At 41.6% G+C, this 21219-nt stretch overlaps 1 protein-coding gene across 1 annotated transcript in view; it reads right to left on the bottom strand.

The window, feature by feature from the left end:
* Nucleotides 1-20611, bottom strand: part of nhsl2 (NHS-like 2) — a gene marked incomplete at its 5' end in the record, with an annotated part of 64327 nt that extends 43716 nt beyond the window's left edge. Inside the window, one exon of the mRNA XM_020917777.2 lies at nt 20500-20611. Coding sequence (XP_020773436.2) covers nt 20500-20611 — 112 coding nt within the window. The remainder of the gene's footprint in view (nt 1-20499) is intronic.
* Nucleotides 20612-21219: the final 608 nt, after the last annotated feature.

Below are 21219 nucleotides of genomic sequence, written 5' to 3'. Positions count from 1 at the left end.
GAAAAATGAAAAAAAAAAAAAAACTTCATTATTTGTCTCCAAAACCAAAATGAAAAAGACAAAACAGATAACGATTTTTTTTTTTTATTTTTCGATTTTGTGTTTAAATAAAAAATGGGAAAAAACAGGTAACAGCCGTTTCCAGTTTCTGTGACTTTAAACTGTGATGCCGGACTGAACCAGGACTGAACCAGGACTGAACCAGGACTAAACCACGACGGTTTCAGTCCTGGTCTCGGTCCTGGTCTGGTCCCGGTCTGGTCCCGGTCTCGGTCCTGGTTAGACCTGGTTTAGACCTGGCTCAGTCCTGGTTCAGTAGCCCTGGTTCCATCCTGGTTCAGTCCTGGTTTAATCCTGGTTCAGTCCTGGCTCAGTTCTGGCTCAGTCCTGGTCCAGTCCTGGTTTAGTCCTGGTTTAGTCCTGGTTCAGTCCTGGTTCAGTCCTGGTTCAGTCCTGGTTCAGTCCAGTGTAAGTCCAGAAACAGGAAACAGCTGTTATTCGTTTATTCCATTATTCATTTAAACACAAAATCAAAAACTGAAAAAATGAATGATTATCTGTTTTTTTTTTGTTTTGATTTTGGAGACAAATAATGAGGAAATTAGTTGTTTTTTCATTTTCTTATTTTTGGTTTTATTTTGAAAAATGAATGAACGATTGATACACAGATTTTTTCTGATCAGTTATAATGTTGTTTATTCATTAGAAACAGACCTGGAGTTGTGTTTTGTTTCATTCACACATGTTTAACACACAAACCCTGTACAGTTAAGCTTCTCTAAAACATGTGGTGATACAGGAAGTGCTCCATTGTGTTTTTAAACTCCATACACCTTCATTAGATAGATAATTGAGCCCAGGAATTGCCAATCTCGACTGAACTTAAGGTAAAAGGAGCTGTTAACTTGAAAACCACCGCTTCATGACATCACAAGGTGTACCAGAGTATTTTGAGCTTTGGAGATGTAAACAGACTAATAATAAAGGGTGATTCATGAAGTGTGAAGAAAAAAAAACAAAAAAACAATGTGTGAATGAGTAACATGGAGCAGTGAAATGACAGCGACTTGGCACGCCCCCTCATCCCCATTTACACACACAGAGACAACAAATGCCATAGTTGGATTGGGAAACACGCCCACCAGACTGTTAATGGGGATAAGTGGGCGTACATAGTCTCTCACTCCTGGGACAGAGATCCGATGAGGACAGACTGTAGAAGGGGCTGCTCCGAGGAAGAAGACATTGAAGGTGTATAGGCGAGTTTCATTGTTGACAAAAGCGCACGTTGCATGCTGGGAATTATTTTGGTCGGAGGCAATAAACACTAATTCAACATGAAGGACGGAGCGAGAAAGCACGTAAAGGGTATTGATCCCGGTTATTTATCCACTCTAACGGCAGAGCACCCAAGACCATTTGACCAGAAATTGGTCATAAGCATCGATGGAGCCAAATCACCCTTTTTCAACCCCGACAAAAGGTGGACCAAACCAAATTTCTGCTCGGAATCACCAACTACCTGGCCAAATATTCACTTTGGCGATATCCACAATGACTTGGTGGAAACTCCTGGGCCATTCACAGCAGAAAAGATGAAAACCTCCAAGAGTCTCGATGTGTTGTTGAACTTGTTGGAGTCCACGGTTTGTTAGGATCTTCTACGTTTGCTCTGCGAATGTTTGAAAGCCGTTTAATTCACCGTTAGCGGTTCTTTTCAATATTTCCCAGCATGCAACGTGGGCTTTTAATAACAATGACGTCAGCTGAAACTCGCCTATTGTGTAACTTTTCATTTGGAAGATCCATTGAATGCTTTTCTTCATGGAGATGTTGTTGCTTTGTCTGGAATGTTTCACAGTACGGCATTAAACCTTTCTATCTTCATGGAGACCAAACCAGACCAGTTACAGGTTACATCTGTGGAGAGGCGACCCTGCTCACAGTCAGAATGTCTGTTTTTCTATGTATTTTTGAGCTAAAAAAAACACCTGTAATTGAATAAATGTCATGTAGAGATGTTTAATGTCGTACTGCGGAACATTCCAGACAGAGCAATGACATGTCCATGGAAACAAGCAGGTGACACACCCCCAACCAAAAAGTTACATAGCTACAAAGTATTTCCGTACAGATTTTTAGATCTAACAAAGCTTCAAATGTTGTGATTTTTAGACAGATTTGTGCTGAAATTTGTTCAACAGAAACAACTAAATTACAATTGTTTTCAGATTTTTTTCAGAGCTGTTTTATTTGTATGTTTTTGTTTGCTCAAAGTTGTACTGTATGTGTTTAAAATAAACCCTCAGCCTTTTCAGCAGGTCAAACTATACAAATAATAAAAAAAAACATTTACTTTTCAGTCCAGTTCAAAGATGTAACAGAGTAGAAAGTACAGATAACTGCTCTCAGATGTAGTGAAGTAAAAGTAAATATACACTTTAAAATGTACTCAAGTAAAGTACAGATACCTAAAATTTATACTTAAGTACAGTACTACGGTCTGTGTACCATTCGTTCTTTTGAATTTCAATTAAAAAAACAATAAAATGAGAAAACAGTTATTTCATTATTCGGTTTTAGCGTCAAACAAAAAAACAGATTTCAACCTCTATTTCCAATATTTCAAAAAACAGTCTTCATGCTTATTTCAATTTTGATATTTTATTCTCTCTGGTTTATATGCCCCAGAAGTTACGCTACTTACAAGAATAAAATAGCAAAATTAAAATAGGCACTGAGACTGTCTGTTTGATTGGTGTTATTTGAAATAAACTTTAAATGAAATACTGGAAATAGAGGTCGAAATCTGTTTTTTGACACTAACGCGGAATCATGAAATAGCATACTGTTTTCCCATTTTATTACTTTATTATTTTATTTTTTATTTTATTAGTACATGGACCTACTACTTTTACTTCATTGTTACTTCGTTACTTTCTATCACTAATGTAGAGGAGGGCAAGAAAGACCTGGGGCGTCCTTTGTCCAGCTCCAGTTGTTGTTCTTATTCTTGGATGTTTCAAAATCTGCACCAATTAATTCATGTTTGAAAATGTAATAAATATTGAAATTTGACATAAATCAGATGGACAGACTCGTCACAGCAACATCACGTGACACCGAAGACGAAGGAGTACAGTGTAGCCCGAACTAAGCGCTGAAATAAACAAAAGTCTGTACATTAGAATCTAAAGTGAAAGTTTGAGATGGACTGGAGTAAACACTGGCTGCTTTTGTCAGTCCAACAGAACAGATCAGCAGACCCAGTGTTGGAAATGAACTGTAGTGAAATAAAAAACACTATTATGAAACTATTCAAAAGGCCTATGAATGAGTTCCATAGAGACGTTGCCCCCTGCTGGTGAGAGCGCAGACTGTTCATTGTTCTGCAGCCGGAGGATTCACTCGGCTTTGTCACTATACAGTACGATGTGGACTTCAATGATTCAGACAAACTGAAAGCAGAATATAAAAGGTCCTACACTAGTATGAGACAAAATTAACTCTTGAGAGCTTTTAGTCACGTTATAATGTTGTTACCTCCGCAAAAACAGACCTGGAGTTGTGTTTTGTTTCATTCACACATGTTTGAGTTGTTAGTCTTTGTTATTAGATCAGAAAAGAGTATAATATGGGACAAAATTTAGGGCGAAGAAAGATGCGATGAGGGATAATCCGTGTATCATTCGTTCATTCGGTTTTCAATATAAAACCAAAAATAAGAAAACAAAAAAAGTAACAGTTCTCTTCATTATTTGTCTCCAAAACCAAAATGAAAAAACAGTTAATGATTTCTTTTTTCAGTTTTCGATTTTGTGTTTAAATGACAAATGGAAAAAAACGGATAACGGCCGTTTCCTGTTTCTGTGACTTAAACTGCGATGCCGAACTTTTGCGCCGCATACGGACTGACACAGGATGGAAACAGGACTAAACCATTTTCAGTCCTGGTCTGGTCTCAGTCTCAGTCCTAGTCTGGTCCCGGTCTGGTCCCGGTCTCGGTCCCGGTCTCAGTCCCAGTCTCTGTCTTGGTCCTGTTCTCGTTCTCAGTCCAGGTCTCAGTCCTGATCTGGTCCAAATCTCAGTCTCGGTCTGGTTCTGGTCTCAGTCCCAGTCTCAATCACGGCCTCAATCATGGCCTGGTCCTGGTCTGGTCCCGGTCTCATTTCCGGTCTCAGTCCCAGTCTCAGTTCTGGTCTGGTCCTGGTCTGGTCCTGGTCTAAGTCCTGGTCTCAGTCCTGGTCTGGTCCTGGTCTAAGTCCTGGCCTCAGTCCCGGTCTCAGTCCTGGTCTGGTCCTGGTCTAAGTCCTGGTCTCAGTCCTGGTCTAAGTCCTTGTCTCAGTCCCGGTCTCAGTCCTGGTCTGGTCCTGGTCTAAATCCTGGTCTCAGTCCTGGTCTGGTCCTGGTCTGAGTGCTGGTCTCAGTCCTGGTCTGGTCCTGGTCTAAATCCTGGTCTCAGTCCTGGTCTGGTCCTGGTCTAAGTCCTGGTCTCAGTCCTGGTCTGGTCCTGGTCTAAGTCCTGATCTCAGTCCTGGTCTGGTCCTGGTCAAAGTCCTGATCTCAGTCTCGGTCTAGTTCTGGACCTCGGTTAGTCTTGGTTCAGTCCTGGCTCAATCTGTATGTGGTGCAAAAGTTCGAATCGTTATCCATGTTTTTCATTTTGGTTTTGAAGACAAATAATGAAGTTGTTTTTAGGGATGAATTCTCAATTGTCAAGAGCTTTTTCAGGCTGTTATTAGCCTATTTATATTTTAACACTGAACTCACTTTAACCTTATGATATCTACTACATCTGTTGGATAACACATCAACTACAGTCTATAAAGTAAGATTTACTGTTACCCCAGGGACCAGTACACACCCGTGTCTTTTTCAAACCTTTTATTTTCTGGACAAAGACACAAATCAGATGGATCGATAATGAGCCGCTGTGAGTGTTCTGACTCAGAGAGAATCAATGTCACTGATAATAAAACAACTACAGCGACAACAGTGAAGAAAAAGAGCTTTAAAAGAGACCTATTACGCTCGTGTTTGCTTTATAGTTCTAATCTATGACACTCGAGGATCATTATGTTACAATTTAGACATATTGAATCACAATATTCATCTAAAACAACTTAATACAAGAAAGAAGTTCACTTTAGAACTTACAACGTCTGCGTTAGAGAAGAGTGGAGCCCGATGGAAGCTGATGTGGCCATAAATATCCTAACAACAAAGCGCTATGCAGAGCTGCACATCACTCTAGAGCAGAGCAATATTTTTACATTTGGACCAAAATGAATCAATCCTATGTGTATCATTGTTTAAGAAAATAAAATTGGAGAAGGAAGTAAGTAAATCTGTGATAACTGGGGTCTGGAAAATAAGCGATTAAAGGGACAGTCCGGAATTTTGGACATAGGGCTTCATTTTCTAGTGAGCCAGAGTGTTGGAGACGTGTGGAGACACTTTTTAAATATTCCATCCAGTCCTTGTATTTGCAGAGGTCGCTGGTGCTAGGCTAGTGCATGTCAATGGCCATAGTTATCCTGCCACTAAAAACAGTCTTACTCACTCCACAAAACACCTGAAACAAATCTATTATTACACCAGACTGTCCATGTAAATGTCTGTGTTGATAGAATAATTTTAGAGGTAAAAACAACCTTGTATTTGAAGGATTTATGTCTGAGCCAAGCCTCGGGGTTTCAAAATGGCCGCCCATTCAAGTCAATAGGCTGAGCTCAATGGAGCATGATTCCAGATTAGCCTTTAGACCGGCGAGGTACTTCCGGTGGCTGTGGGCCGACCGAGCATGTAGTGATGTTTTCTCCCACGGGCACACGCGAATGCACACACAGAGTGTGGTCTTGTGTATCGCTTTGACCAATCAGAACGAGAGGAGCTAGAACGAAGCAGAGCAGAGCCGGAGTGAATGATTATAAAGCGTTTTTTAACTTTTTAACTTTAGGATTTTGAGCTGAGAAAAAGGTTATGATCTAAAAATAGGTAAAAATCCAAAAAGTCACAAAATCCGACATTTTTGAAAATTGTAAGTACCTGTCAGCCAAACACGAGCAGTTTGCGATTACATTGCGCCCGAGGGCGTCCCTGTAGAATGTGCACAGCAGAACATGTCTTTATTTGGATCATTTCTTCTGCTGAGTCCTGGTTTAGCTCCAGGTCTGAACCAGGTCTGGTTCAGGACACATCCAAAGACTTTTCACTGGAAATAATGTGTGTTTACTCCATCCTCTCTCTCTCTCTCTCTCTCTTTCTTTCTTTCTCTTTCTCTCTCCCCACTGACCATCTTCATCTTTCTCTCTCTCTCTCCCCCCACTAACCATGTTTCTGTCTCATTTTCTGTCTCTCTCTCTCTCTCCCTCCACTGATCATGTTAATGTCTCTCTTTTCTCTCTCTTTCTCTCCTCACTGACCCTGTTCCTGTTTCTCTTTCTCTCTCTCTCTACTGACCCTGTCCCCCTCTCTCTTGCTCCCTTTCTTTCTCTCTTGACTGACCGTGTTCCTCTCTCACTTTCTTTCTCTCTCTAGTGACCCTGTCCTTCTCTCACTCTCTCTCCTTCTCTCTCTCTTGACTGACCCTGTCCCTCTCTCTCTTTCTCTCTCTCTTGACTGACCCTGTCCCTCTCTCTCCTTCTCTCTCTCTTGACTGACCCTGTCCCTCTCTCTCTTTCTCTCTCTCTTGACTGACCGTGTTCCTCTCTCTCTCTCTTTCTTTCTCTCTCTAGTGACCCTGTCCCTCTCTCACTCTCTTTCTCTGTCTCTCTTGACTGACCCTGTTCCTCTCTCTCTCTCTCTCTCTCTCTTTCTCTCTCTACTGACCCTGTTCCTCTTTCACTTTCTCTCTTTCTCTCTCTCAACTGACCTTGTCCCTCTCTCTCTCACTCTCTCTTGACTGACCCTGTTCCTCTCTCTCTCTCTCTTTCTCTCTCTACTGACCCTGTACCTCTCTCCCTTTCTCTCTTTCTCTCGACTGACCCTGTTTCTCACTCACTTTCTCTCTTTCTCTCTCTAGTGACTCTGTCCCTCTCTCACTCTCTCTCGCTTTTTCTCTTGACTCACCTCGTTCCTCTCTCTCTCTCTCTCTCTCTCTCTCTGTCTCTCTCTCTCTTGCTTGCTCTCCTGACTCTGTTCCTCTCTCACTCTCTCTCTTTCTCTCTCTCGACTGACCTTTTCCCTCTGTCTCTCTCTCTTCCTCTTCTCTTCGGTTCCTCACGCACTCTCTCTCACTTTCCCTCTCTCGCTTTCCCTCTCTCGACCGACCCTGTTCCTCTCTCTTTCTCTCGACTGACCCTGTTTCTCACTCACTTTCTCTCTCTCTCTCTTTCTGTCTCTCTCTAGTGACCCTGTTCCTCTCTCACCCGCTCTCTCTTTCATGCTCTCTCACTACTGAATTTGCTTCTCTCTCACTCTCTTTCGCTTCTTCTCCCTACAGACCCTGTTCCTCTCTCACTCTCTCTCTTTCTCTCAACTGACTCTGTTCCTCTCTCACTCTCTCTCTTTCTCTCAACTGACTCTGTTCCTCTCTCACTCTCTTTCTCTCTGTCTCTCTACCGACCCTGTTCCTCTCTCTTTCTCTCTCTCCATGTCTCTCTTCTTCACCCCTCTCTTCCCTTCCTTTTTCTCCCTCTCGCTGCCTCTCGTCTTTCTCCGTCCCTCTTTCTTTGCTCTCTCTTCCCTCTTCTCTCTGCCTCTCGCTCTCTCTCCCTAAAGGTCCAATTTATGTTTCTTCCGTTTTGACAAACCACAGACGAGTTTGAGAGAAAGTATAAATAAATAAAACGTGACAGTTAAACTCAACACGAGGAATGGCAAAGAGAGAGACAGGTCATAAATATATATGGAGCAGAGAGAGGGGGAGAGAGGGAGAAGAGAGGGAGAGAGGGGGAGAGAGGGGAAGAGAGAGATGGAGGAACTTAGAGAAGTGGTTTAACTCAGCACAGGGGACAGATCTGCAGCAGAGAGAGAGAGAGAGAGAGAGAGAGAGAGAGACGGGTCATAAATATATATGGAGGAGAGAGGGAGAAGAGAGGGAAGAGACGGAGAGATAGATGGAGAGACAGGTCATAAATATATAGGATACTGTAGAGAGGAGAGAGGATGTGTGAGAGACTTTTAACAGCACAAACCATCTCATCTGTTGTAGTTCCAACTAAAACCGTGAGAACTAAACCAGTACTACAAAAGAACTGAACCAGGACTGAACCAGGATTAACCAGGTCAAAAAAATCTGCAATCTAAACCGGGACTAACTAGAACTAAACCAGTACTACACCAGGTCCAAACTGGAACAGAACCAGAAGTGAACCAGGACGACACCGGGACTGAAACCGAGATGGAACTAGGACTGAATCAGAACTGAATCAGGACTAAACCAGGACTAAACCAGAACTGAACCAGTACTACACCAGGTCCAGACAGGACTAAGTCAGATCTGAACCAGAACTAAACCAGAACTGAACCAGGACTGAACAAGAACTAAACCAGGACTAAACCAGGACTGAACCAGGACTAAACCAGAACTGAACCAGGACTAAACCAGAACTGAACCAGGACTAAACCAGGACTGAACAAGAACTAAACCAGGACTAAACCAGAACTAAACCAGAACTGAACCAGAACTGAACCTGGACTGAATCAGGACTAAACTAGAACTCAACCAGGACTGAACCAAGACTAAACCAGGACTGAACCAGGACAAAAACAGGACTGAACTAAAACTAAACCTGGACTGAACAAGGACTAAACCATGACAAAGTAGAACTCAACCAGTACTACACCAGGTCCACACCGGGACAGAAACAGAACTGAAACAGGACTAAACCAGGACTGAACCAGGACTGAACCAAGACTAATCCAGAACTAAACCAGGACTGAACCAGAACTGAACCAAACTGAACCAAGACTAAACCAGGACTGAACCAGGACTGAACCAGAACTCAACCAGGACTGAACCAAGACTAAACCAGGACTGAACCAGGACTAAACTAGGACTGAACCAGGACTGAACCAGAACTGAACCAAGACTAAACCAGGACTGAACCAGAACTGAACCAAGACTAAACCAGGACTGAACCAGGACTGAACAAGAATTAAACCAGGAATGAACCAGATCCAATCCAAGACTACACCAAGACTAAACCAGGATGGAACCCGAACTAAACCAAGACTAAACCAGGACTAAACCAGGTCAACCAATCTGCAATCTGACAGTCACACAGCAAATTCCACTTTAGAGCTCTGACCTGTCTCCAGCTCAGTCTAAACCCCTGTGCACAGACCGAGCCACATCACGGCGAGTTTCCCGGTTCAAATCCTCGCACAAACGCAGACGGAGGCGAGCGTCTGTCCCCCGCGCTGTCGGCCATCTTGTCTTCAGTAAACAGGAAGAAGGCCAAAGCCACAGACAAAGAGTGTGAATCTGCTCAGATGGAACGCAGCAGACGGAAATACAGAGAGGGACTTTAAAGGCGCTCTACCTCATTTTAACACTTTTAAAACGTTAAAAACAGAGCTAATTCGTTTTAAAGCTCACAAAACTGATTCTTGTGAGCCATGTTCTAATGTTACCTCACTAAAGACAAAGGAGTTGTGTTTAGTTTCATTCACACATGTTTGAGTAATTCTTTATTATTAGTTTGTCTACATCTCCAAAGCTCAAAATGCTCTGTTCCACATTGTGATGTCATGAAGCGGTGGTTTTCAAGTTAACAGCTCCTTGTATGGAGTTTGAAACACAGTGGAGCACTTCCTGTATTGACATCACAAGTTAGAGAGAAGAACTCAGACTAAATATACAGAATTTGTGTGTAATTGTGTGTTAAACATGTGTGAATGAAACAAAACACAACTCCAGATGTGTTTGTGATGAGGAAACAACATTAGAACATAGATGAGAAAATTGCATAAGGGTCAGTCCATATGAAATCAGCCGCCCTCCCCTATGAGCCATCGCAGATTTGTGTCTAAAATCAGAAAATGAAAGAATCTCAAATTTTAGCTTAAGAAAAAAGAAAAAGTGAGCATGGCAACAAAATTTCAACGGGCCATAACTCAGGAACGACTCAAGGAATTGAACTAAAATTTGAGATTCTTTCATTTTCTTTTTTTTTTTTTTTTTTTTTTAGAAACTTTTTCAGCCAAATCTGAGATGGCTCATAGGGGAGATTCCTTGAAAACTACTGATTTCATATGGACTGACCCATAACATGCTGCCCTACTAAGGCAAAAGACCTTAGACCTTGTTCTGCCGTTCCTCCATGGTTTCTCGTATGGTTTTGCACATTACGGTTGTCATATCCCTTTATTTTCTCGTTAAAACAATTCAATTGGCTCACAGTATTTATTCACATGATAAAGGGGGTGTCAAATACCCCCAAAATGACATGAACTCTTTTTGAACAAACATGATGTTGTGGCGTTCTGCCTTTGTAGGGCAGTATGGGTTTTGTTTTTTGCGGTTGTCCGAAGTTCTTCCTCACTTACCTTCTGCATTCAGAGCATCCTAATTATTCACCACAATGAGCTTATGATCACTTTTCACAACTTTCAGACACTAGAGCGGATTTTGTCATCAAGGTAAAACAGCAACCAGCATGCAACCAACGCACAATTCCTGATTACTAAACAATAAAACGTTTTATAATTAGATGCAAGCAGAACGCAGTGGACTTAGTGTATGTTGACCTCAAAAGCTGCGTATACAATAAATCTGTACTCGGGTAAGACAAGCTTTGCTCAAATATACAAGGAAAATCAGGTTGAGGCCCTTTAAAGATGAAATATGTAACTTTACTAGTGGAGGGTCCGCCACCTGCTTGTCTCATGAAGATGTTATTGCTTTGCCCAGAATACACGTATCTGTGTACCGTATTTTTCACACCATAGGGCGCACTCTTAAGCCTCCAACCCCATCAAAAAACGATTGCACGCCCCACAATCCAGAGCGCCCTATACACGAATCCACTCAGGTGTCCCAGCACGACTTCAGTAAACTACAAAGACGCACCACCACGAAAAACACCCACAGACACACTCATCACTCCACGCGGACGAGGAACGGAACGGAGGAACGAACCGAAAAAGCGAGTGCAATGTGCCACTTCTAGACACAACTGAACAACTGAGTCACCGCAAACACGCCGACAATCCAACGGTCCCAGACAGCACCCTCCCTACACGCCACAACTGAACAAAGCCCAGAGTCACCGTGAACGCGACAAACAAAGTCCCACTGACCCATCCAACTGTTTCATTTAAAGTTTTCGGTTTATTTGTAAAAACAGGTTGAAAATAGACCATTCAATAACAGCGCCTTACAATCCAGAGCGCCTATTAGGGGTGTGCAAAAATATTGGAATATCGATATATTGTATCGTTTAATGTGATGATACAGTATCGATATCGTGGGCTACTGTATCGATATATCACCAAGAGTATTTTTAGGTGTGTTTTACTAAATTATTTTGTTACAGTGCTACAGTTTTGTTGTTTGTGGAGTGAAAGGAAGCTCATTTATGCAACACATTTGACATTTTTACTGTTTTGATGATTAAAATGTTTGTGTTTCATATGAACTTTGCACAAGAAGTGGTTTAACAAAGCCTTTTAGTATCACAGCCATGATTTAGCCTTTATTTTTTATTGAACCGTATCGAATCAATTTGAAATATATCATATTGAATGGAAAGTGCACTATATCGAGATATGTATCATATCGTGGCCTGTGTATCGAGGTATGTATCGTATCGGCAACTTCTTAATGATACCCAGTGCCTAGTGCCTAATAGTGCGGAAAATACGGTAATTGGATTTAATTATCACTGTTTTATTGCTCAGAAATGTCTTGAAAAGCATGCATTTGAACTTTGAGAGTGGGCTTGCCTCTCCACAGATCTCCAACCTATAACTTGGCCTGGTGGCGTCACATATTTGTCTTTACGGTGCTAGATACTGTAAGTTTAAAGCCCTAGCGTGGAACATGTAGATGAAGACGAGCAGATGGCAGAAAACGTACACAAAGCACCTTTAACCATGTTTTTATTGTTATTACACAGGATTATTTTCTCGTATTTTTTCCATGTCTCTGTTTGTTGACACGTCTCAGCAGCTGCTCAGATGTGCTCCTGGCGATGGTTCAGATGATTTAATGAAATAAACAAAAACAAATGAGACAAATGTACAAAAGCACGGGCCAAAACCTGCTGATTTGGGAGAAACAGCTGTGCGAACAAAATATAAGGTCGCGGCGTTGCAGATTGAGGCGTCAGAGGCGTCAGGTTTACAGGTAAGGTCTATGGGGGGGGCGACTGTAGGCAGGTCCGACAGCAAGCGAACTAGCAATCATATAATAGTGGCACAAACAGGGTGAGTGAAAATGTCTTGCCCATGGACACAATGACAAAAGTCTCTGAAGCGCTGCATTTCCAAATCACTACTACAAGTTTACAATTCTTTAAAGGTGCATTGTGTAACTTTTCTGGTGGAGGGCTTTGTCTGGAATGTTTCACGGTGTAGTATTAAGCCTTTCTATCTTCATGAAGACCAAAACCAGACCAAGTTACAGGTCAGATCTGTGGAGAGGCGACTCCGCTCACAGTCAGAATGTCTGTTTTTCTATGTATTTTTGATCTATAAAACAACAAATAAAGTAAGATAGAGCTGTTTAATGCCATACTGTGGAACATTCCAGGCAGAGCAATGACATATCCAGAGAAACAAGCAGGTGACGGACCCCCAGCCTAAAAGTTACACAATACACCTTTAAATGAATGAAAACGAAAATGAGAAAATGTGTCTATATCTCATCCTTTAGGAGACATTTTCTGCAAGATCTACTTTCAGAACTTGTTTCTTTTTCAGAGCAGTACTGTGATTTTAAATGTCCGAACAGAAATAGACCAGTACATCTCGGTTGGCCAATATACCTGCACAAAAACGACTACACTGCTTTTGGTTTGCAGTAAAATAGGGCTCATGGGAAATCTGTAGTAAATTTAAAGGGCCCATCTCATGCTAAATCAACTTTTCAGAGCTTTCTACCTTCTAAGAGTGATGTGTGGGCCTTGTATATGTCGGCTAAGTGGTTTTTAGATTGATTCAGCGTTTTTTTAAACAAATTGCAGCATATTTCTGCCACCCTCCCACGTGACAAAGAACTAAAGCTGCTACAACGATGACGCGGCTGCTACACATATGACGTGTTTGATGTAACAGGAAGCGCTTCGCACCCGTCTCCAGGCACTCACACACCGAGTCTGCACCGTTCAGGTCTACTGTTCTGCGTTATTTATCTTCATTTTTCACTTCAAACACACTTTTTGTAACCGTGTCCTCGTGGAGAAAGTGCGTATTTGGCTGCGATGACAAGTCGAAATTATTTAGCATGCCGACAGAAGAAGCAAAGCGTGCTAAGAGGCTGGAGTTTATTTCTGGGAACACAGACAAAAAGGTCCCCAAGAATATTTTGGTTTGCGATCGACACTTCACCAAAGACTGCTTCAAGAACTACGGATATTTTAAAACTGGACTTACAACGAAGCAGAAGCGACACTTTGGAGAAGAATGCTGTTCCCACGATACCAGGGTCCAGTGATGACGATCCTAGATCTGTAATTTACTGCTAGTAAACCGCTGAAGAGGACTAAAAGCAAACTGCAGTGTTTATTTTTTAAGATTATCTGACATACAGTTTCAATATGTGTCATCTCCCTTGTTCTACCTGTTTTAGTTTGACAAACGTTACATAGTCCTACAATATTACATTGATACTAACAACATGAACATGGCATCATTTTATTCTAGTGAGTCGTCTTCAGTGCTTCTGCACCATAACAAAATGACAATGACACCTTACACCTCAGTCATTACGACCACTGATGTTTAGTGGTCGCCTGTACAGATTATGACAACCTAATTTGATCTAACATTATTATATTATTCAAGTTTGCCCAATTCTGCATCTGTCTCCCCCTCCCTCCCTGAGATGGGCGGAGGAAGGGCGGCTCACTCAGAGCCTACGCCAAGTTTGGAGGGCGGAGCCTGTGTTTTCTCAGGACGGGCGGGTGGGATGAGCAATAGTCGGCCTTTCATAGTTCCTGGTCTGTGATGCCTCCAAGAAATCAGTAAGATTTCATAACTATTGTGTAATGGATGTTCCAAAACCCAAATTGTGCTTGTGTATGTGCAGAAGATACAATGTGAAAATAGTTATTTTGCATGAGATGGGCCCTTTCAATGATATAATTTGGGGAAAATAATCAAAATCAACCAATATGTATGATAAAAAAAACTATTGGCAGAGGTTATCGGCCATTGGTTGCTCTGGATTCTAAACATCTGCAATGAAATACCCCATATTATTTGATCTATAGGCCAAAATAAAACATAGTGATCCGCTGATGTCATGAACTACACAGCAGGCAAAAGCATTAGACTCCTCTTCATAGTCTCAGCTCAGTGTTGCCCCCCACTGGCTGCTCACAGGTTCACGTCACACAGGAGGAGAGTCGAATCTCTGGTGAGAAAATCCATTAACCCACAGATCCTCAGAAGAAACCCTCCCTTAAGATTCAAACCTGGGATCTCACAGGCTAAAACTGGAACACGAGAGCCACTACAGAGAGTCACTACAGCCGCTCAGGAAACCAAGAAACATCCTCAGACATGCACGAAGCACGGAGGGAATGTAAATAATAGTTAAATAGGGACAACTTTTAATTTTTTGTGCATTTTAACACAGAAAATATTGAAGGTTCTATATTACACAAAATTACGCAGAGCTTTAAGTCAGGTTATAATGTTGTTATCTCGTTAAAAACATACCTGGAGTTGTGTCTTATCTCAGTAGTAGTTCAGTAGAGATTGGGAAATCCAGGGCTGACATTATCCAAATGATTATAATGAAGGTTTATGTAGTTTAAAAACACATGTGAATGAAACAAAACACAACTCCAGGTCTGTTTGTGATGAGGAAACAACATGTACAACATTCAGTGTTGGGAGTAACGCATTATAAAAGTAACGAATTACTGTAATGTGTTGCTTTTTGTTGTAACGCAGTAATGTAAGGCATTACAGGGGGAAAAAATGTAATATTTTACTCAGTACAAATGTCAGTAACGCGTGTTACAATGCTTTTTTAACCTGGATTGAAGTGGTGGGTTTTGCTTCATACAAATTCGCCGCGATAAAATCACCACGATATCAGCAGCAGTGAAACACCGGAGACGCGCCCGTGTAGACCGTTAGGTGACTGCCAGCGAAAGGACTGGTGCAGAACTCCAGGCTGTTTAGACCTGGTTTAGACCTGGTTCAGTTCTGGTTCAGTCCATATACGGCGCAAAAGTTCAGCATCTTCACAGTTATTTTGGTGAGAGTAACTTAAAAGTGCTACAATAGTCATGTGAATGTCTTACATTTTAAATACAGTAATATTGTAATGTAACAAATTACTTTAAAATGACAGTAACAAATCATAAATAACACATTACACTTTTTAAAGTGACTTGCCCTACAGTGAACATAGATCAGAAAATAGCGTAATACAAGATCTTTAAAATAGCAGTTATCTGTTCTTGTTTCTAACCATCTGTCTATAGTGACATGTTGAGCTTTTACACCAGCTGATCCATCTGCATCTCACTACAACAGCTTGGTGTTCTCTAGGGATGGGACCAGACACTTCTCCCATGTGATTATATTTAACGCAGACGTATCAGAATCAATAAAGACAGGTGAGTTACTGGGGTGGTTATCAAAAAAATAAATAAATAAAAAAAAGAAAGAAAGAAAATAAACCAAAATTGTGAATGAAAAGAAAGATTCAAGCGACTCACTTAAGTAACAATTTATCACAAATGTAAACAAACTTCCACCTTAAAGATATTTTACTTCTATGAGGTATAAACTGCTAACACATAACATATTTAGATCACCATGTTACCTTTTTTGTTTTAAAAATGTTATATTCACGGAAAAAATTTATTTCATTTTCGTTTTAGATGCTCTGAGTCTCTCCTCCCTTTGCTCCCTGCGTTAAGTCACTCCTCCTTCAGAGCGCTATCACAACAAAATCAGTGTGAATCCCGCTAATGAAACTACCGCACATCACATCAGGTTTGTCAAGTTGTATATTTATGGAGAATAGTCATGTGGGAGCATGTGTGACGTAGGCTTGAGGGCAAAGCTTTTCACAGAATCTCACACAGGGCCCAGGAGAGATCGCTAAATTACTCAAACATGCACAGATGACCTAAAACCTCTTCAGTTGTTTTGATGAGGAAACAACATTATAATATGGTAGAAAGCAGAAAAAAAAATCTATTTAGCATTATACTCGCTCTTTAAGAAGCCTCTGTACACCGGTGGCTCTTGCACCGCAGTTTGAGAAACACTGCTCTCATTAGTTCCTCCTTAAATGACCCTGTTAACTGGTCCGTAAAGAAAATGTGCCAAACATCTGTCAGAGCCATGTCCATGCTAACACACTGTACCTACCTGATCCGCATCACCTACAGTCATATGCTGCTGTTTTAATATCTCTTAAAGCTAACAGACCTACCTGATCCGTATCACCTACAGTCATATGCTGCTGTTTTAATATCTCTTAAAGCTAACAGACCTACCTGATCCGTATCACCTACAGTCATATGCTGCTGTTTTAATATCTCTTAAAGCTAACAGACCTACCTGATCCGTATCACCTACAGTCATATGCTGCTGTTTTAATATCTCTTAAAGCTAACAAACCTACCTGATCCGTATCACCTACAGTCATATGCTGCTGTTTTAATATCTCTTAAAGCTAACAGACCTACCTGATCCGTATCACCTACAGTCATATGCTGCTGTTTTAATATCTCTTAAAGCTAACAAACTACCTGATCCGTATCACCTACAGTCATATGCTGCTGTTTTAATATCTCTTAAAGCTAACAAACCTACCTGATCTGTATCGCCTACAATAGGGCTGCAAAATACACTGCAATCAAATCATAATCTCAATTTGAGTTGGTGCAATTTTCTTTTCTGTTTTTTTTATTTATTTTTTTTTTATTCAGTCATTATTTAAAATCTTATATTAAATCTGGAAGTTTCCTCTTTTTCCTCTCCAAACATGTTCTGTAATACATGGAATTCTTGGATTAGTTTAAAGTTTCTACACAAAACTGTCTCTTGTGAGCTTTAAGTCATGTATTAATGTTGTTAATTCCTCAAAAACAGACGTGGAGTTGTGTTTTGTTTCATTCACACATGTTTGAGCAACCCTTTATTATTAGTGTGTCTACATCTCCAAAGTTCAAAAATTCTTTGTTCCACCTTGTGATGTCACGAAGCGATAATTTTCAAGTTAACACCTACCTACAGGGTCTCCCCAGGTTTGACTACCCCAAATTTAAGACTTTTAAGACCTTTTTTAGACCACTTAAATGAAAATTAAGACCAACATTGCACCCATTCTAATAATGATCAACCAACTACAGTACTATATCTAGAATCTAAGAGCCACTGTGGATTAAACCTACACTTCCCCATGATCCATCCAATGTCTTCCTGCACTGTACTGATTGTTTACTCAATGCCGCCGGTATTGTTTGCGCACACTCCAAATTAGACGTTCATTCACATTACATGATTTCACATTGTTGTTTTTTTTATTTTTTATTCCCTCCATTTAACTTTGCACTGCAGCCCGGTTGAGTATACAAAAAAAATTAAAAAATAAAAAATAGGCTAATGAAATTTAAGACCTTGTGTCAAAAATAAGACGTGGACAACATAATTTAAGACTTTTTAAGGCCTTAATTTAGGAACATGAAATTTAAGACCTTTTTAAGACTTTAAAGACCCTGCAGCTCCCCTGTACATATAGCTCATGAGAGATTGGCAATTCCAGGGCTGAAATGATCCAAATGATTGTAGTGAAGGTGTATGGAGTTTAAAAACACAGTGGAACAGTGTTTTCAGTCTGAGAGAAGAACTCAGCTTAAACATGCAGGGTTTTTGTGTTAAACATGTGAATGAAACAAAACATTACTTTGGTATTGTACAGAAGCCCAGAGGGGTCACAACAAATGCAAACACCGCAAACAAATACAAATGCGACAACACAACAAAAAGCCACAACAAACCAAAAAAAGCCACAACACACCAAAAAAAGCCACAACGGAAATGACCGCGGGACTCGATTTGAATGCAAACGCCGCAACAAATACAAACGCCACAACAAAAACGCAAATGCCGCAACACATTAAAAAGCCACAACACATTAAAAAGCCACAACGGAAGTGACCGCAGGACTCTATTTTCCGACGGACCGATCAAGCGGCAAATGAAGAAGAAGAACTAAAACGTGAAAAGTAAAGGAACGGAGAAGTTGGAAATCTAAGTAAAAGTAATTTATTGTTTTATCATTATTAGTTTCACGTTGTAGTTCTTCTTCTTCACTTGCCGCTTGATCGGTCCGTCGGAAAATAGAGTCCCGCGGTCACTTCCGTTGTGGCTTTTTAATGTGTTGCGGCATTTGCGTATGTGCAGTGGTGTTTGTATTTATTGCGCCGTTTGCATTAAAATAGAGCCCCGCGGTCATTTCCGTTGTGGCTTTTTTTTGGTGTGTTGTGGGTTTTTTTGGTTTGTTGTGGCTTTTTGTTGTGTTGTCACATTTGTATTTGTTGCGGCGTTTGCGTTTGTTGTGACCCCTCTCGGCTTCCGTATGTTTGCGATGAGGAAACATTATAACATAGATCAGAAAATAGCCTAATATGGGCTCTTTAAAGTTCAGATTTGTGTGTCTCCGATGTGAAACAGAAAAATCACAAGTAAATGTTATTCCCAAAACAGTGCAGCCCTAGTCTACAGTCTTATGCTGCTGTCATAACATCTATTTAAGATAACACGTACCTGATCCGTATCGCCTATACACATGCTTGGAGTATAAAAACATCAACAGAGCGCCATCTTTCTGCTATTTCCAAACGTGTTAATTACTTTCTTCTAATCTCTAATTGGATACCACATGTATTAATTGATGAATGCCCCCAAAAATGCCAAGATCCTTCAAGAATTAAAGGTCAAATCATCTTATAATTCTGGGCAAATGTCTCTGTGAAAATCCTCAATAACATACAGTGCAAACCTGATCCGTGTCGTACAGTTCACACGCCGCTGTTACAACATCTCCTCTGTGCCATCCTTTTGCCAACAGTCCTACCTGATTCGCATCGCCCACACTTCACATGCACGCGTTCCGAACATGTCTACCTGATCTGCATCACCTACACACGAGCCCGCCGTGTGACATGTCCTCTAGCTGACAGCCCTACCTGATCCGCGTCGCCTACAGCCTCCGCGCTTCTGTGTAAAAAAAACGTGTCCCTTTGCAAAGTGCCCTACCTGATCCGCGTCGCCTACAGTCCCCATGCCTGCCTTTATAGCATTGTGCCGTCCGCATGCTAACCCGATCGGCGCACGAAGACACACACCCAGATCATGCAGTGCGCGGCATGTAAACAGTCTCTTTCTCTCCTCTCCTCCCTCGTTCTTTCTCTCCTCTCCCTCTCTCTCTATCTATCTTGTGCTCTCTCCTCTCTCTCTCTCCTTTTCTGTCATGCACCACCCACCGACGCTAACCAAAACATCCACATCTTCCCTTCGCAAAACCAGATAGAAACCAGGACCGAAACAGGTCTAAACACGGGACTAAACTAGAACTAAACCAGGTCTTAACCAAATGTAAAGCCAGGATTAAACCAGGACCAGATTTAGGGTTAAACAAGTGACCGAACCAGGACCAAAACACGACTAAACAGGGGACTAAACCGGATCTAAACCAGGTCTTGACCAAAGGCAAACCCAGGATTAAATTAGCACAAAATTTAGAGTTAAACAAATGACAGAACGAGGACTACACCAAGACTAAACCAGGACTAAAACATGGGCAAAATCAGGGCTAAATCAGGACTGAGACAGAACCTAATCCAAGACTAAACCAGGACTGAACCGGGACTAAACCAGAGACAAAACAGGACTAAATCACAGCTAAAATAGCACCAAACAGAGACTGAACGAGGACTAAATCAGGACAAAACCAGGACTACACCAGAACTAAATCAGGGCTAAAACATGGTCAAAACCAGGACTAAATCAGGACTGAGACAGAACCTAAACCAAGACTAAACCAGAGACAAAAACAGGACTAAATCACAGCTAAAATAGCACCAAACAGAGACTGAACAAGGACTAAACCAGGAGTACACCAGGACTACAACAGGACTACAACAGGACTAAACCAGAACTACACCAGGACTAAACCAGGACTTCTTTTTTCTATCCATTTCATTCAAAACACACATCTGTCCCTCCACCTTGAATGAGCAACCAAAATCTGTATTCATTTCTACTTCATTTTTGGAATATTTTAAATTCAAATCCAAATTTCAAATCTCCTAAACCCGCGTTCTTGTATTTTGTCGTCTTTTCCCTGGTTCTTACCTTGCAGGAGGCTCTGGAGGTTGAGCTGGGCTTGCTGGTGCAGCTCCTCCACGCAGTCCGGCCTGCTCCAAGACCCAAAGACGTTCACGCTCTGTTGCCATGGAGACCGGAAGTGCGCGCCGCGGTTACCGTTGCCGTGGCCGCCGCCTCCTCCTCCGTTGCCGTGGATGGAGTCGGCGTGAAGGTGATGGTGGTGATGGGGATCGGAATCCAGACCGCTCGTGGCTGTTGAGAGGAAAGGAAGGAGAGAGAGAGAGAGAAAGGGATAAAGAGAGAGAGGAGTGAAGGAGAGAGGGATGAGGGAAAGGAGGGGAAGAAGAAAGAGAGAGAAGACAGGAAGGAGAGAGGGAGTGAGGGAAGGAGGGAGAGAAGAGAGGAGAAGTAGAGAGAAGACAGGAAGAAGAGAGGGAGTGAGGGAGGAAGGGAGAGAGAAGAGAGAAGGAGGAGAGACACAAGGAGGGAGGGATGGAGGGAAGCGAAGAGGAGAGGAGAGGTAGAATGAATTAGGGAACAGGAGAGGGACAATGAGAGAGAGAGAGAGGAAGGGAAGAGAGAATGAAGGGGAAGAGAAGAGAAAGGAAAGAGTGAGGGGAGGAAGGAGAGAGGTAGGGAGGGAAGGAGAAAGAGAGAGAGAGGAGGAGAGAAAGGGAGGGAAAGGAAATGCAAAATAAAGTTAAGCCATAAACAAAGTAGTTCTTCGTCACTTTGTCAAAACAATGT

This window comes from Boleophthalmus pectinirostris, unplaced genomic scaffold (genome assembly GCF_026225935.1).
Source record: "Boleophthalmus pectinirostris isolate CB_2022bp ecotype Guang Dong unplaced genomic scaffold, ASM2622593v1 HiC_scaffold_20, whole genome shotgun sequence".
Lineage (NCBI taxonomy): Eukaryota > Metazoa > Chordata > Actinopteri > Gobiiformes > Gobiidae > Boleophthalmus > Boleophthalmus pectinirostris.
This window is presented reverse-complemented; position numbering and strand designations above follow the sequence as displayed.